General features: G+C 39.1%; 1 protein-coding gene across 1 annotated transcript in view; it reads right to left on the bottom strand.

Annotated features, from left to right (window-relative positions):
• LOC307171996 (angiopoietin-1-like) overlaps nt 1–1,293 on the bottom strand; it is a 28,375-nt gene extending 27,082 nt beyond the window's left edge. Inside the window, exon 1 of the mRNA XM_079893977.1 lies at nt 775–1,293. Coding sequence (XP_079750103.1) covers nt 775–1,131 — 357 coding nt within the window. The 5' untranslated portion in view covers nt 1,132–1,293. The remainder of the gene's footprint in view (nt 1–774) is intronic.
• Between the last annotated feature and the right edge of the window lie 13,587 nt (nt 1,294–14,880).

Raw genomic sequence — 14,880 nt, 5'->3', positions numbered from 1 at the left:
AAAAACTGTAATATTGTCAAATAGTATTACAATATATTGTAAAATGTGATTTATTCCTGTGATCAAAGTTGAATTTTCAGCATCATTACATCAGTCTTCAGTGTTACGTGATCCTTCAGAAAGCATTCTCATAACTGATTTGCTGCTCAAGAAACATTTCTGATTATTATCAATGTTGAAAAAAGTTGTGCTGCTATTTATTGTCCACGTTCCATCAGTAAAAACGTTTCTGCTTTTTATTCAGCTGCTGCTACAGCGAATAGCTGGATGCCTTTGTCCATATAAGGGATTTCCTGGAAGGTCATAAGTTATTTCTTATACGAATACGTTTCGGACTTTCTGTGAGAGAGTATGAATGAAACACCTCACACGATGTACACCTTACATAATGTGAAACACATTACATGAGAGTGTTAGCTTGAAACCTGGAGGAACTGTGGTAGAAAATGTGTTAGCGTTCCATAATGTTCAGATCGCCTTGTTTTGGATAAGAATAAAATTACAGCTCATGCAAAGACTATCTTGTCTCTTCGAATTTAAATCTAGATTTATTCACATTGTCCTCTTCATGAACGAATGTATGTTTCATTTACGTTCCTCCCACCCCAAGAGCAAAAGAACCTTTTTACACTAAAAAGAAGCGTTTGTGCAATAGAAAGATTACATGAAAGGATCTTCATGAAACAATAGATGCTAATAATGAATCTTTATTTTTAAGAGTGTGTGATCCATTCACTCTCCTCTCGCAGAACATTAAATGACATGTTGACTTACCTTTTGGAGCCAACGGGTGTAATTTTCCATGGCAAGCTCCAGGTGTTGGATCCGCTGGTTTAAGTGGCTTTGCTTCCCCTGAGGAGATTCTTTCTGGACATGTTTTTCTGGCCAGCTGTCAGTTCTGCTCTCCTCAGGTTGTGGCAGTATGAAGGAATAGCTACATTCTCCATGCTGAACAGAGTTTAAATGCTGACTGCTTCCACCAGAAACATCTGTTAATTTGTCCATAGGTGAATCTTCAAGGCTTGATGTCCTCACCAGCAATAGAGTCAGATGCAGAAGAACAGTGATCTTCATCTTTATGGTAAAGCAGGTACAGTCTGCCAAATCTCCTTTTATGGATTGAATGATCATCTCTAAATAAATGTATTTAGGAAAGGTCCATCTTGAGATACAAAGAAGACATTTTTTCCAGACACTGTGATTCCTGTGAATGAATTTACCATAAATACACCAATCCTCTGTCCTGCTCCAGAACCCATAGAACAAGTGATTGCCACCTCTGCCTCCACACTTATGTGTGTGTGTGAGAGTGAACAGCAGGTTTTGTAGACTGTGTGTTCAGAAAAGACGACTGGTCAGTGTGTGTGTGTTTTAAAGGGGTCTGAGTGTTGTAAGAGTAAACTGCTGGCAGACTGTGAAAGAATGCGAGTGAGAGTATGTGTGTCAGTGTGTGTGTGTGTGTGTGTGTGTGTACCTGGTATTTCCTATTTTATGGGGACCAAATGGATACAAGGATAGTAATAGCAGTAAATATTGACCTTATGGGGACACTTTTGGTCCCCATGAGAAAAACAGCTTATAAATCATACTACATGTTTTGAAAATCTCAAAATTCAGAAAGTTTTCTGTGATACGTATGTAGGTTTAGGGGTATAGGGTTAGTGTAGCTGGATGGACATAAATAAATATACATAAAATCATTACATTCATAAAACATGGAGAACCAACATGTGTGTGTGTCAGAAGCATGCGGTCCATATAAGCTGTGAATGCTCTGCATACTCAAGCCATTTGTTAACTCGCTGATAAATATTAACACTATAAATTTCTATAAAATCCCTTATTTGAGGTATCATAAAGCATACATGATAACATTTTGGTAATACATACTGTCTGTCATTTATTTATTTGTCTAAACAACGGTAATTTTCTTTAAATCTGCCAGCTACGGAGGGTTTCAGGTAAGCGGATCCACTGCAGCTTTGGCGCCTACGCTCTGTAGTTTTGTATCATCATCATTGTCCCTCGTTCTCATTGGTTTGCTGGCATTTGGGGGATTTCATGCGCTGGGAAAGTTGTCTGTGAATCGCTTACCCATGAGGAAAAAGCTGTTTTATTCGGATATATACGTACAATAGGGAAGGAAAGACTATCACAACATCTGTTTCATGTCAAATTTGAACACACACTGCTTGATACTGATCTAAAACTAAATAAATCTGAAAGATAAATGTTATGATTTAGCACTACTGAAAAACCCTGATCCCTCAAATCAACAGCTTTTTCTTAAACAATGTTTTACAATATAATACAGTTTCTTTATAATACTATGGCAACTTTTATTTCTTTGTCATTATTCATAGTAAAACATTCAAATGTGGTCTTAAACATTATCATTAAACATTATTATACATTAAACATCATTATATAAATAGACCTTTTTGTGAATACACTTTTTGTGTGTTGTTTTAATGTCAGTAAAAGGCAAGGGTTTTACATTTCTGTAAATTATGAGAATAATCTCATGACCCCTATAACTTAAAAACTGATTTTCCTATAAATAATTGCTCTACAGGGATGTTCCAGTTATTACTCAACTTTTAATGTATCATTGGTGGCATGCCCAGTGTAATTAATAATTATTTTTCCTGTTCTTTGACCTATGAAGCAAAATAAAGATACATTTGGAAAACAATCAAAACTGTAATTATGTATTAAAGGGATAGTTCACCCAAAAAATTAAAATTACTCCATGATTTACTCACCCTCAAGCAATCCTACAGTGGTGTATATGACATTCTTCTTTCAGACGAATACAATCTGAGTTATATTAAAAAATGTCCTGGCTTTTCCAAGCTTTATAATGGCCGTTTATGTTTTGAAGTCCATCAAAGGGCATCTATCCATCATAAAGGTGCTCCACGCGGCCCTGGGGGGTTAATAAAGGCCTTCTGAAGCAAATCGATGAGTTTGTGTAAAAAAAAAAAAATCCATATTTAAAACTTTATGGACTAAAATAACTAGCTTCCGGCCGACGGCCGTACGCATCAATCTACAGAAAGAGTAACCTTTGACATATGACGCATGACGCACTGATGAACGAGGAAGCGCAGAGGATAGAGCAAAACAAAACACCAGTCACGAATTAGAAGTCTAAAATGACCATTTTTAAAGAGAAATGTGGGAGGAGCTTGAGTTTGTTGCCCAGCCCTGTTTGTTTGAACCTACTATGGTACTCCTACATCCTACATCATACATCGTCAAGCGTTACTCTTTTGGCGTAAGTCGACTTGTGTAGGCCGTATGCCGGAAACTATTTATTTTAGTCCATGAAGTTTTAAATATGGATATTTTTCTTACACGAACACATTGCTTCGCTTCAGAAGGCCTTTCAGATTAACCCCCCAGGGCCGCGTGGAGCACTTTTATCATGAATGGATGCACTTTTATGGACTTCAAAACATAAACCGCCCTTCAAGTCAAGACACCTTCATTTATATAGCGCTTTTAACAATATAGATTGTTTCAAAAAGCTGTGCTAATAGGAAATTAAAGTAACAGAGATTGTTTTGGCTTTACAGCAGCTCTAGAATAAAGTTATTGTCCAGCTAAAGTTAGTTTTGATTGATTCACTTCCATTGCAAAGATCATTAGTTATTAACTTAGCTAACACGACACCGTTCTAACAGAAAACCCTCGCTCATTCGCACAACAGTGCCTGGTGGCTCGAGAATGCAAACTTAAAAAAAAAGTTATCTCTGCGGAAACTTCGAAAACGCAAACCTGTGAAAACGCTGACGGCGTGCACATGCGCATTATACATGATAATACAGAATTATGTATCGCTTCCGCGTAGCCATGTGAACTGGAATTATTTTGACAACATTTTATCTGCACAGAGGTAAAGGGAAGGAGGTCTTCACAGGGAAGAGACTAGTTGACACTTCAGGACTGCGTTGTTGTCGTGTCCAGGTGCAGGTCCTTCATCAGATCTGGATACGGCCTGGATCTGGCAGACTGCAGTAAACCTTGGGATAAACAGAGAGACTAATATTAGAGAAGACGCTATTCACTGCCATTTCTGTCAGGACCACTATCATCAAATACGATTGACAATTAGCACACAGTTAGGGTTGGCGGTATGGTTCTGTTCTGCAGCCTAGCATGGGTAAGAGCAGGGAGAACAGCAATGGCTTGAGCGTGAGTAAATCATGGGGTAACTATCCCTTTAAGTGTGTGAGCCATACATATAATAAAAACAAGGTTTCACAATCGACCCTAATTCCATTCCGGTGTGTTGGTGTGAGAGTGTGACAGGAGGATATAATACTTCACATATCATCTTCTTATATAAAGAGCAGCAGACTCACCCCTCTGAAAATAGGAGCTACTGAGCTATTTTCCTGCTTTCGTTTCATTCAATCCCCTGAATTCTCAGGGTCAGATGGAGTTTTCAGGGTTAGCTGTCAAAGTAGCTTAAAGCAGAGAGTTAGGCTTTTTTTAACCATTTTTTTTTTATACTTCTTCCTGGTGGTCACAGAGGACAGTCTGTTGTCTGCACTTCATCCTGTCTCAAAGCCCATTTTACAGGCCTACATCGTCTATCTGTGTACTAATAACTTTCAGAACACTCTGATCTAGTTTCCTGGATAAAACAGAGAGTCTAAAGGATTAAAGAATTTTAATAGTCATTCTGTTTGGTAACATTACAGATGTTTCCTCATAGGAAATGTGCCTATACTTTTTTAGCATTAAGAAAGAGTATAGACTTGAGATTTTTTCAAACTTAAATGACAGATGGCATAAAATCAAGAAGATAATCTCCAACCACATCTAACACAATCATAATAGAAATTTACAAAGTCTGAAAAGTAGATATCTACCTTAAGATTAAACATGACATGTAACTTGAATGACATGAAGTGTTTTTCAGATGTCTATCATCTGTGTTATAACAGAGACAGGAGAGTTTGGTCAGTGTAAGGCAAATGAATCGGATTAAGCAATATTTGTCAGGGTTGGGTAAAGGGATGAGGCGAGGACTCAATATGCAAGAAGCAATGGGCTTTATTATTCATAAATAAAGAAAAAAACGAATAATACAAAACTACCAAGAGGGGGGAAACAGGACTTGACTTGACTTGACTTGAGGAAGCATACAGCAACGATCTGGCACAATACTGCAAACACAAGGAGAATAAATAGGGAGCAAACAAGGCAGGTAACGCTAGTGAAAAACCCAAGCTATGCAGCACAAGACTAAACATAACATCAAAGACAGACTATTGCCAACTTTGCTGAACTCCTTGAACTAACCACTGTTCGTATTTCATATACTTAAAGGATACCTGTCGCCTATTTCGACTATTTTTGACTGTCAAAATGCCGGCAGACACAGCTACTGTGATTTGTTCAAAATCTTTCTTTTTAGTAATCTCTGTGTACACAAACAATGTTCTCAAAGCTCGAGTTCATGTGTAGAGCCTCTGGTGATACTTCGAGCAAAGTTGTGTCGAGCCTTCTTAATGTTTTAAAAATAGCGATTTTTGACGCTATCATAGTAGTGCCCCAATCACTCCCATTCAAAAGGCAATTTGACCGAAAACGAAAATACGGTCAAACTTAAAAGTGGCGTTTCCATTCTAATTATGCTTTTAAACAAAGGTTTGCCTCGGGTAGATTAACAAAAAGACCCAACGCATTCTCATCCTAGGGCGTCATATACTGACCCTTTTGACATTTCGTCTACATCCAACGCACATGGCACCCTTTAGCGTCAATATGACACGCACAGAGCCTTGTTCGGATATGGGTAGGTTTAGGGTTAGACCGCTAGGAGGCGCCTTCTGGCCCATATCTATCTGCGTCTCATATTGACGATAAAGGGTGCCATGTGGGTTGGATGCAGACGAAATGTCAAAAGCGTCAGTATTATGATGCCTTGGGATGAGAACGGGCTGAAAGACCCTAGGTTGCATTTTGGCGACAGTTATTCTTTAAGTCCAAGTTCAAAATCAAATTCTATGAACTGCTCCATTCTTAACCTACGGAGCTGTCTGAAACACTGCCAGCGGGACATTAAACAGGAAGTGTTTGTCCGAACTCACAAGAGAGAACGCAAAAGTTTGCGAGAGAAGGCAAAAGTTTTGCGAGAGAACGCAAAGCTTAGAAAAATACTTTTTCCCATCCCATATTTTCTTCACCACCATGTCGCTTAAGGCACTCCGTAGGTTTTGATAGCGTTAGTATGTAGAACAAGTTTTTTTAGCATTTTGAAATGTAGAGTTTGTATTTATTTAACAAAATGTGGTTTTGGCCAGAAAATAACTATTTGGCCAACTGTGTGATGTAGGTGTGTTGCTGTGTTTAGAGTTTAGAGAAATTAATTTAAGTAAATGCTTGTTAGCCATTGTAAAAAAAAAAAAAAAAAAAAAAAAAAAAAAAACCTGTAATATAGCTCCTGGCCCCCTGTTAAGTCTCTCTAGAATTTCAGATTTTGAACCAATATCTCTATATTTGAACCAAACGTATAAACGTTTAAAATATATATATATATATTCCACTGAAACAGCAGGCAGAGAAACATCAATAGCTACGCAGATAATGCAAACCAATGCACGTGTTGACGTCAGCTGTCACACATGAAATCCCCACTGCCCTCTACCGGAGAGATAAAGAAGAACACTAGTGATTTACTCGCTTGTATTCACGATTAATAGCGAAATTCGTGAGCGTTTTAATTACGATTTGTATCTAATCTAAAAGAGTTAATTCCTGGGTTTCTTACAGTAACCAATAAATTAAATAACACACAATCTGTTTGTACATGCATGATTCGTTTGCCATGTGTCCCTTATATACGTGTAAAAATACTGGTCAACTCCTATAGTGGCTCTAAAAATTCAAATTGTTTATTTTTTTGTTTTGTTTTTCAAATATGAAAAAAGCCAAAAAATAACATTTTGCCCTTTTTTGTTTAAATAAAATTAGATTTAAGTTTGCATAACATATTATTAAAATGACTATATATATGATTATAATGACATTATTATCATTTCAAGTGAACTCTTTAAGGACAACTTTCTGTTTTCTGCATTATTGAATAGGCTATTATCTTATGTTTTTGATCTTATGCATTATACAGTACAGCCTTAAAATCTCAATCATTTCACAGTATCATGATTTTGCAACAATATAATATAAATAAAAAGTGAGTATTTGTAGAAATGTCAGCATTAAGTTCTGTTCGAAACATTTTGAGGAAGAAACTGTAAAAGCAAAAAATATCTCAACGTATATTAAAATGTATTAATTTATTAACACTTAAACGCATACTATTATTAAAAATACGTATAATGACATTATTACCATTGTGTGAACTTTTCAACAAGTTCTTTTTTCTGCATCATTTTACAATAGGCCTATATCTTATGATTTCTTGCTTTATATTTGTAACAGTTTTGGTTTTCGTGTTTACTTGTCTGCCTTCCTGTTAGTTTCCATAGTTCCTAATTACGCACCTGTTTATGTTTGTGCTGGTTCTGCTGGTTTCACCCAGGTCCAAGTCTCCTGTGTCTCCACTGGTCCCGCCGCTCTAAGTCTCTTGTGTCTCAGCTGGTCCCGCCCCGGCTCCGCCTTGGAAAGAGGATCCCCTGGCTTCGCCTTCAGCCACCGAGCCCGTCACTCCACTTCGGCTTGTCGACCAGTCGGCTCCGCATTGGCTCCTCCCTCCCTCGGCTCCACCTGGGACCATCGTCCTTGCTGCTCTTTCAGGCTCCCTCTGGCTCCGCTTTGATCAGTCGTTGCTCCGCACGCGCCACGGACTCCCAGGCCTTCAGCAGTGCTTCATCCCCTTCAGCGCTGCCGGGCTCCGCCTTGGTCCTCGGTCTCACTGGCTCCACAGTCCTCTTGACACCATGGCTTGACCTCAGATGCTTGTCGCTGCGGATCTACCTCAGTCTCCTGATCCATCGGTGTCGCCAGGTGTTGTCGACCCTTCAGCTCCGTTTCTATCTTTTGTCCCCCTGGTTAAACATGCCAAATCTTCACCATGGCTTCTCAATCTTTCGACTCCACCGTGGGCCTTAGTCCTGTCAGTGGTCTGGGTCCCCGATTGGCTCCTCCTGCTTTCCTCTCTAGCTCCTCCCACCATCATCACCACCTTGGTTTTCTCCCACCACCATCTCCTCTTGTCTCCTGCCCTTCGCCAGCCTCTCGTCCTCCTCCAGAGCCCCTGCCCTCCCTCCCTCCCTCCCTCCCTCCCTCATCATTTTTGACTATCATCGGCGTGAGGCTGCACCTTCTGGGAGAGGGGAGTTACTGTAACAGTTATTTTCTGTTTAGTATAGTGTTTTCATAGTGTTTTGCTTGTCAGTGTTCCCTATAGTTTCCATTGTTCCTAATTAATCTGTTCCTGTTCAGTTCATTAACACTCCTTGTGTATCTAAGTCCTTAGTTTGCTCAGTTCTTTGTTTTGTGTTGTCTTTGTATAATGTGGTTGTTATTCTGTTCTCCTGCGTGTTCTCTCTTGAAGAGTATTATTAAAAGACTGTTTATTTTTGTACTTGTCTTTGTGTGCTCATTATAAGCACCTAACCTGATAATATCATTATAACAGTAGGCTACCATGTTTTTTTTGTTGTTGTTTTTTTTAACAATATAAAGTATATAAAGTGTGTTGTTGAACATCTAGTGCAGGGTTCACCAATCTCGGTCCTGGAGGGCCACTGTCCTGCAGAGTTTAGCTCCAACCCCAATTAAACACACCTAAACCAGCTAATCAAGGTCTCATTAGGCATACTAGAAACTTTCAAACAGGTGTGTTGGAGCTGGTTGGAGCTAAACTCTGCAGGACAGCGGCCCTCCAGGACCGAGATTGGTGAACCCTGATCTAGTGGGTTCCCTTGAGCAAGAAATTGTAAAACTAATAAAATGTCTCAACGTATATTAATATGTATTAATTTATTACATTTAAGTGTTTTTAAACACATATAATGTAATTTATTTACACTTAAACATTTCTCTTCATGTTTATAATCTTACAAACATTGCTCTTTTTCATGTAAATATGACCTGTTGTTTACTCACTCATTCACTAGATGTCGCCATACGCTGCATTAAAATCAAACGATGTTCTAATTTACTCCGTCACGGGAATCAGTTCCCTCAAAAGTCTTTTGCAGCATATCTGAATAACCACAATGTTTCACACTTCCGCATAACGAGACGATTCTATACAGGGATATTTAAACTGATGAACTAACAAATAAAACATGTTTACAGAGAAAAAGGCAGATGATTCAGAGTACATTTACATATAAAAAGCCTTCCGTGAAAGGTCTGAGAGATTATTTGCATGAAGCTGACAGGCGGTTGAAGGGAATGGAGTGTAAAACGACAAGATGTTTCTGAAAAACGAAAGTAACATGCTGACAGGACCATTATTCACCTGCCTCCAGCTTGATTTGGCTGTACAATTCAGCCGTGTTTTATATAGCCTTTTTACATTGAAGGAAACATTCAGGACAGATGCTACATTCAAGTCAATCAAACGCAAACCTCATCCCATGCATGAAATGTTCTGAAATGAAAAGAGAATCCAAATTCTCTCTGTAGGAGTGGTTTGAGAAGAGCCCAGTTGTGTGGATGTGACAGTCCATAAGCACAGACCAACAGCATGCACTGTAATAAAAATATCTTCAGTTTCGATGAGATTTATAGAAGCAATTTGTTCCAGAAACATTTTTCGTTTTATTGGTTGAAAGTCTTCTTTTATGTCTTATTTATAGCCTATGTATATATACCTGCTTGCACAGACGTGCACGCGTCATCAGCACGTTTCATACCATGCAGAGTTAGGCAGACGTCAGTCAGACATTAAACATCGTCTCTCCTGACACCTTTGTTTGCTCATTGCTGGATGCGTTCTTGTGCTTTGAAGAAGGCGTGGTTTTGGAGACTCTGAAGGGAGGGTGGGATCTCATGCTTTCAAAGCTAGCTCGCTATTGCTAGCATCTCAGAAAATTACGTACCCTGCCTTTAATAAATCTGTCATTGATGGATCACTAAACTTTAATATATTGAATACAGGGGCGTAATTTGTGGGGGGGTTAGGGGGGAGATAACCCCCCCAATATTTAAATCTATGCATTACAACCCCCTCAATATGTATACCATGATCACATGAAAAAAATGCAGAACCCAAACTTCAACCCCCCCAATGTTCAAACCAAATCTACGCCCTTGATTGAATATATATTGAATATATACTGGTTTCGACCCTGACTGCACAGGACACGTATTTTTAATATAATCTATAATATTAATATACTTTATTCTAAGGCTATTAACATTTCTACACCATTTCACCCAATGACATTTCTCTCTTTAATTGTTTCAAAGGGTCCCCAAGCGTGTCTACAGAGAAAGGAAATAACCCTGTGGGGAAATCAGTTACTCTTTGGCACACAAACCTTTTTAGTCATACAGAAGTGATGATGCGATACGAAACTATGATGAATATGTGATTTGCCATATTTGGATATTAAGGGATTTGCAAGAAACACACCATAAATATTTATGCATTTTTGCTCAATGAAACACTGGAATATTGCTTCCTGTTCCAGAGACTGATAGGATCTGCAGCATCAACAACAGAAGCGGAAAATCCACAGCATGCCGCCCACTCATCAGCCCAGGAGACTGGCTGAATGAAACAGACAGTCTGTGCAAGGCAGCTTCAACTTTACGTTCTACAGGGTGAAATCCAGGTAACGCAGATGTTTCATACCATCAGAAACATCTGACTGTTCTTCTTTATTCCTGTTTACCCGTGCCGAGAGAAGAACATAATTGCGCTTGAAAGACGTTTGATTCAAATGACAGGGGCATGTACACTGAGCATGGTACAATGTGAATCATTCACTCCTGGAAGTGTTTTGAAATAAATACTAGACATCTGCATTCAGAAAATACAGCTTGTCTCAGCAAAGCCGGGCTGGGAGGTAAACATAACATGAATTCATAAAAGCATAGCATACATTTCAATACTCGCAAAAGTTTTTATATGTCTGAGGTGCCCAGGCCATGTTTCTGCATGCTGTGGAAATTATGCATTACTGTAATGCAATCATCAAACCCCCAGAAACACTGAGCTATCCATCACTTATGGCTATTCCTAAAGTGTTCATTTGTATTCATAGTTTGCTGCAATTCTCTCTTTTGGCCTTTTCTTTCCCCCCATATTTTCTTTAATTTGTTGTTCACACAGAGAGCTGATCTTGCAGCTTCTGGCGTAGCTCGGTTGTAAAGGATCCATCAGAGGTTTTTTTTTTTTGTTGTTGCCAGCATTACATAATGGACTGAAACACCAGGCCTCTTAACATCTATGCCAAGTTTGATCATTAATCAAAATCCTCAAAACACTAGTGTTTACATCAAACAAACACATTTCCTTCAAACACACTGCATATTATACACGGATAATACTGTGCAGAGCTGATAGACAGACAAACCCATTTCTGAACTTTAAGAGTAAAACAAAGAATATATATATAAATAATATAAATGAAATAAAAGGCCACTTAAGTGTACTTAAACAGTACACTTTTGTGACACCTTTTTAAAAAGTGCACTTTGTAATAAAGTTAAATTAAAAGTTTTGACTGACATACCATAGCAGAAAGTAAAGTGCTTGATTATAAGTTTAACTCTAGTGTGCTATTTGATATTACAGTTAAAGTTAATATATTTTAAATGTGCTAAATTGCGACTTCATTGCAAATGTGTAATTGAAAATATATTTAAATACGGCATTTTTTTTTTGAACGTGGAATATAGGACTCACTGAGTCATTTTGGAGAACTGTCTTTTTTTTTGGTCATTTTTGGAGCTTGACAGCTCATCAAGAAGTTGTATGGGAAAAAAGCAGCATCAGCATTCTGCTAAACGTCATTTTCTGTTTCATGGAAGAAGAAAAATTAAGGGGTAATGACCACCATTTTTTTTTTGTTTTTTTTTTTGGGTGAACTTTCCTCTTCATGTTATATTTTATATTATCTCTAAAGGTTTTTAAACATGAGCAGTTTGGGTCATGGATGAATACATGGAAACTCCATCATACACTCCATCATTCCAGCTGCATCACTTACCGCAATCCCGGGAGCATCATTTACATGACGGTACTGTAATCATTTACACCACCGCAAATGGTCAATCAAGACAAGAAGTCTGTAAGCTAGTGCTGGAATTAACCGTGAAGAGGAGGGAGACTGCAATTATAACCACATCCCCCTGCCTCCTTAACCACTGTTTAAATGGCACATGTATGTACCACATCGTGATACGAGCAGCTTAGACAGAACTTTTCTCCCCCTTGGTTTTCAGAAATTTTTTAGACCGCCTGTAGTAGAAGTGAAAACCCCAGAAATGCCAAAGAAATAGGGTTCATTTAAATTGGTGAAAAAAAAAAAAAAAAACACACTAGGAAAATTAGTTCAGAAAAGGTCATAGCTGTGAGACTGCAGGGTGTGTGGGAGTGGGAAAAGAAAGAAAGTTTGTGACAGTGGCATGTGATCTTGCTATTCTCATCACTAGTGACTCACATGTAAAACTTTCACATTGACACCCCACCTCTGACCTTTGACCATTTCACTATGACATATCCAGCTAACTATGTGGCAGACTGTGTGACAAGGTATACCTGCATTTTTTATAAGCACAATGTGAAGATTAGTTGATCGGGAGTGTTTGGGCATCTGGCTGAAAGAGTTTTGTGCTCAAAATGATATATTTCCACATTTATCTGATACAAATTAAAGTAGTTTAAAAAATCTACTACTTATAAAGAAACTGGGTAAATGAATGTCAAGGTCATAGAGGCTATTGTTACAACCTACTCCACAACCGACATGAGTTGTAAGCAGGGCTTGACATTTTTTGCTCACCATGCCACTGTGCTTTGTGGTTTTCCAAAGTTACTTGCCACTTAGTCTCAGCCTCAGACGTTACGCCCACAGACCATTGGCTGAACGTCTGATGCATATGGCACACATTTCTGATCGAAGTTGCGATCTGGGGTGCGTTTCCTGAAAGCATCGTTAGCCAATGGTCGCAAGTTCCGTCATTATCAGCATAGTTCAACGATTTGGTGTTTCCCGAAACCATCGTTCCAACGAACGTTCGCAAACTTGTGTGGTTGGAACGACAGCTCTCGAGCTGTGGTTAGAAGCATAGTTTCTAGTTTACATGAGATGTAGACTGAATAAATCCTTATCTTTAGCAAAATAAGCATGCTGGCATTCACTACAACCCGTGTTATTTATTTAGAATACATACAAACGTAATTTACGTATTTTAGTTTGTCAAGAGATTTAAAGCAGCACTCAGCATAGATATCATATAAAGGCTAGATGGCTCAAGGCGGAGTCACTTCCGGCATCACCGGCGGCCATCTTAGGACAGGGCTCTGTGAATTAAGGTGAGTGAGCAGCACGCACACAAATCCTCTTATCTCGCTGAAATCTGGACGGATTTACAAACGGTTTGGTTTCTTACAAACGTTATTAACGTGGCTATAATTCTGAATGCTTAAACATTTTGAACATAATTATTCATATGTATGCAGTATAATAGCTACATCTCTGACGTTTATAACAAACCAAACCGTTTGAAAATCGGTAGAAAATTGAGCAAGTTATGGTTATTTAAAAGTACATGCACCATGTTATGAGTGAGCGAGCACCCTGTCGTAAGATGGCCGCCGTGTGCGGATGTCGAGCTCCATTGGCCAGCAGCGCGGACGAGCCATCTAGCCTTTATATGATATCTATGGCACTCAGTAGCTTCGGGATTTCTTCGCTGTATTCTCGCTTTTTGCTCGCAGGTTTCTCTCTAGAGCTCCCCCCACAGCTTCGGAATAGATATTTGACAACACTGTTGTAAAAACTCGTTGGTGATTCTCAGACACCAGAGGTTATAGATCAACGACATCAAAGCAGATGGGACATTCTTTAAAACGTCTTCTTCATTCGGGTTTGGACAGCATGAGGGAGCGCAATAATGACAGCATTTTAGCAGATTTCTTTTGGCCGTAAAGCAATTGTTTACATCGCGAGACCTGATATCACGCGAGACTTCCTGACGCGGCGGCCGGCGGCCCACCGGCTCAAAGTTGCAAGTGCGTATTTTCCGCTCACGGGCACCAGGGGGGTGCGAAACGACCACCATTCAACCCAAAATAAGTAATATAACCATTCCAATGACTCCGAAGCTGTTCAGTTAAGGTAAAAAAAGTTACTTAGTTCACCTTTAAAGCACCGTTTCTGAAGACTGCGCATGTGCGAACGTGCTCTACTATGTAAGATCGAGCCACATATTGAGTCTGGTAATAAAGCAAAATAACTGTGAAAAATTAGAAATGGTCTTCAGATGCCATGTCTGTAACTTATATGACAAAATCTAGCGTTAATTCGATCTCAAACAGATTAATTAAAATAAGTTATTAGTCCACCACGTGCGAGACGTCATAAACCAACGTGGCTGAACGATACTTTGCGACATACGGTTTCGGGAAACAGTCGTGACTAGCTAGTTGATTTCTCCAACGATGCATCGTACTATGGTAGTTAAGCAGCGAGCTATATAGTTGTACGGGAAACGCACCCCTGATTGGTTGAACAAGGATGTCCGGGAGATGTGTGTATCGGTCCGCATGGAAACAAATGCCGTGACGTCAAAACCCCTCGTGGAAGAAGAAAGCCGTTGTGTTTACAACTGTGACAATGAGCGCTTACCAGAATCAACTAAACGCTGAAGTATGTGTTTTGAAAGTATGTGAAGTTCGTGGCTCCATTGTTGCAGTAAACTTGCACAACGTTCTTG

Source organism: Squalius cephalus (assembly GCF_949319135.1).
Source record: "Squalius cephalus genome assembly, chromosome: 15".
Lineage (NCBI taxonomy): Eukaryota > Metazoa > Chordata > Actinopteri > Cypriniformes > Leuciscidae > Squalius > Squalius cephalus.
Note: the sequence above shows the minus strand (reverse complement) of the source record. Positions and strands in the feature narration are given on the sequence as shown.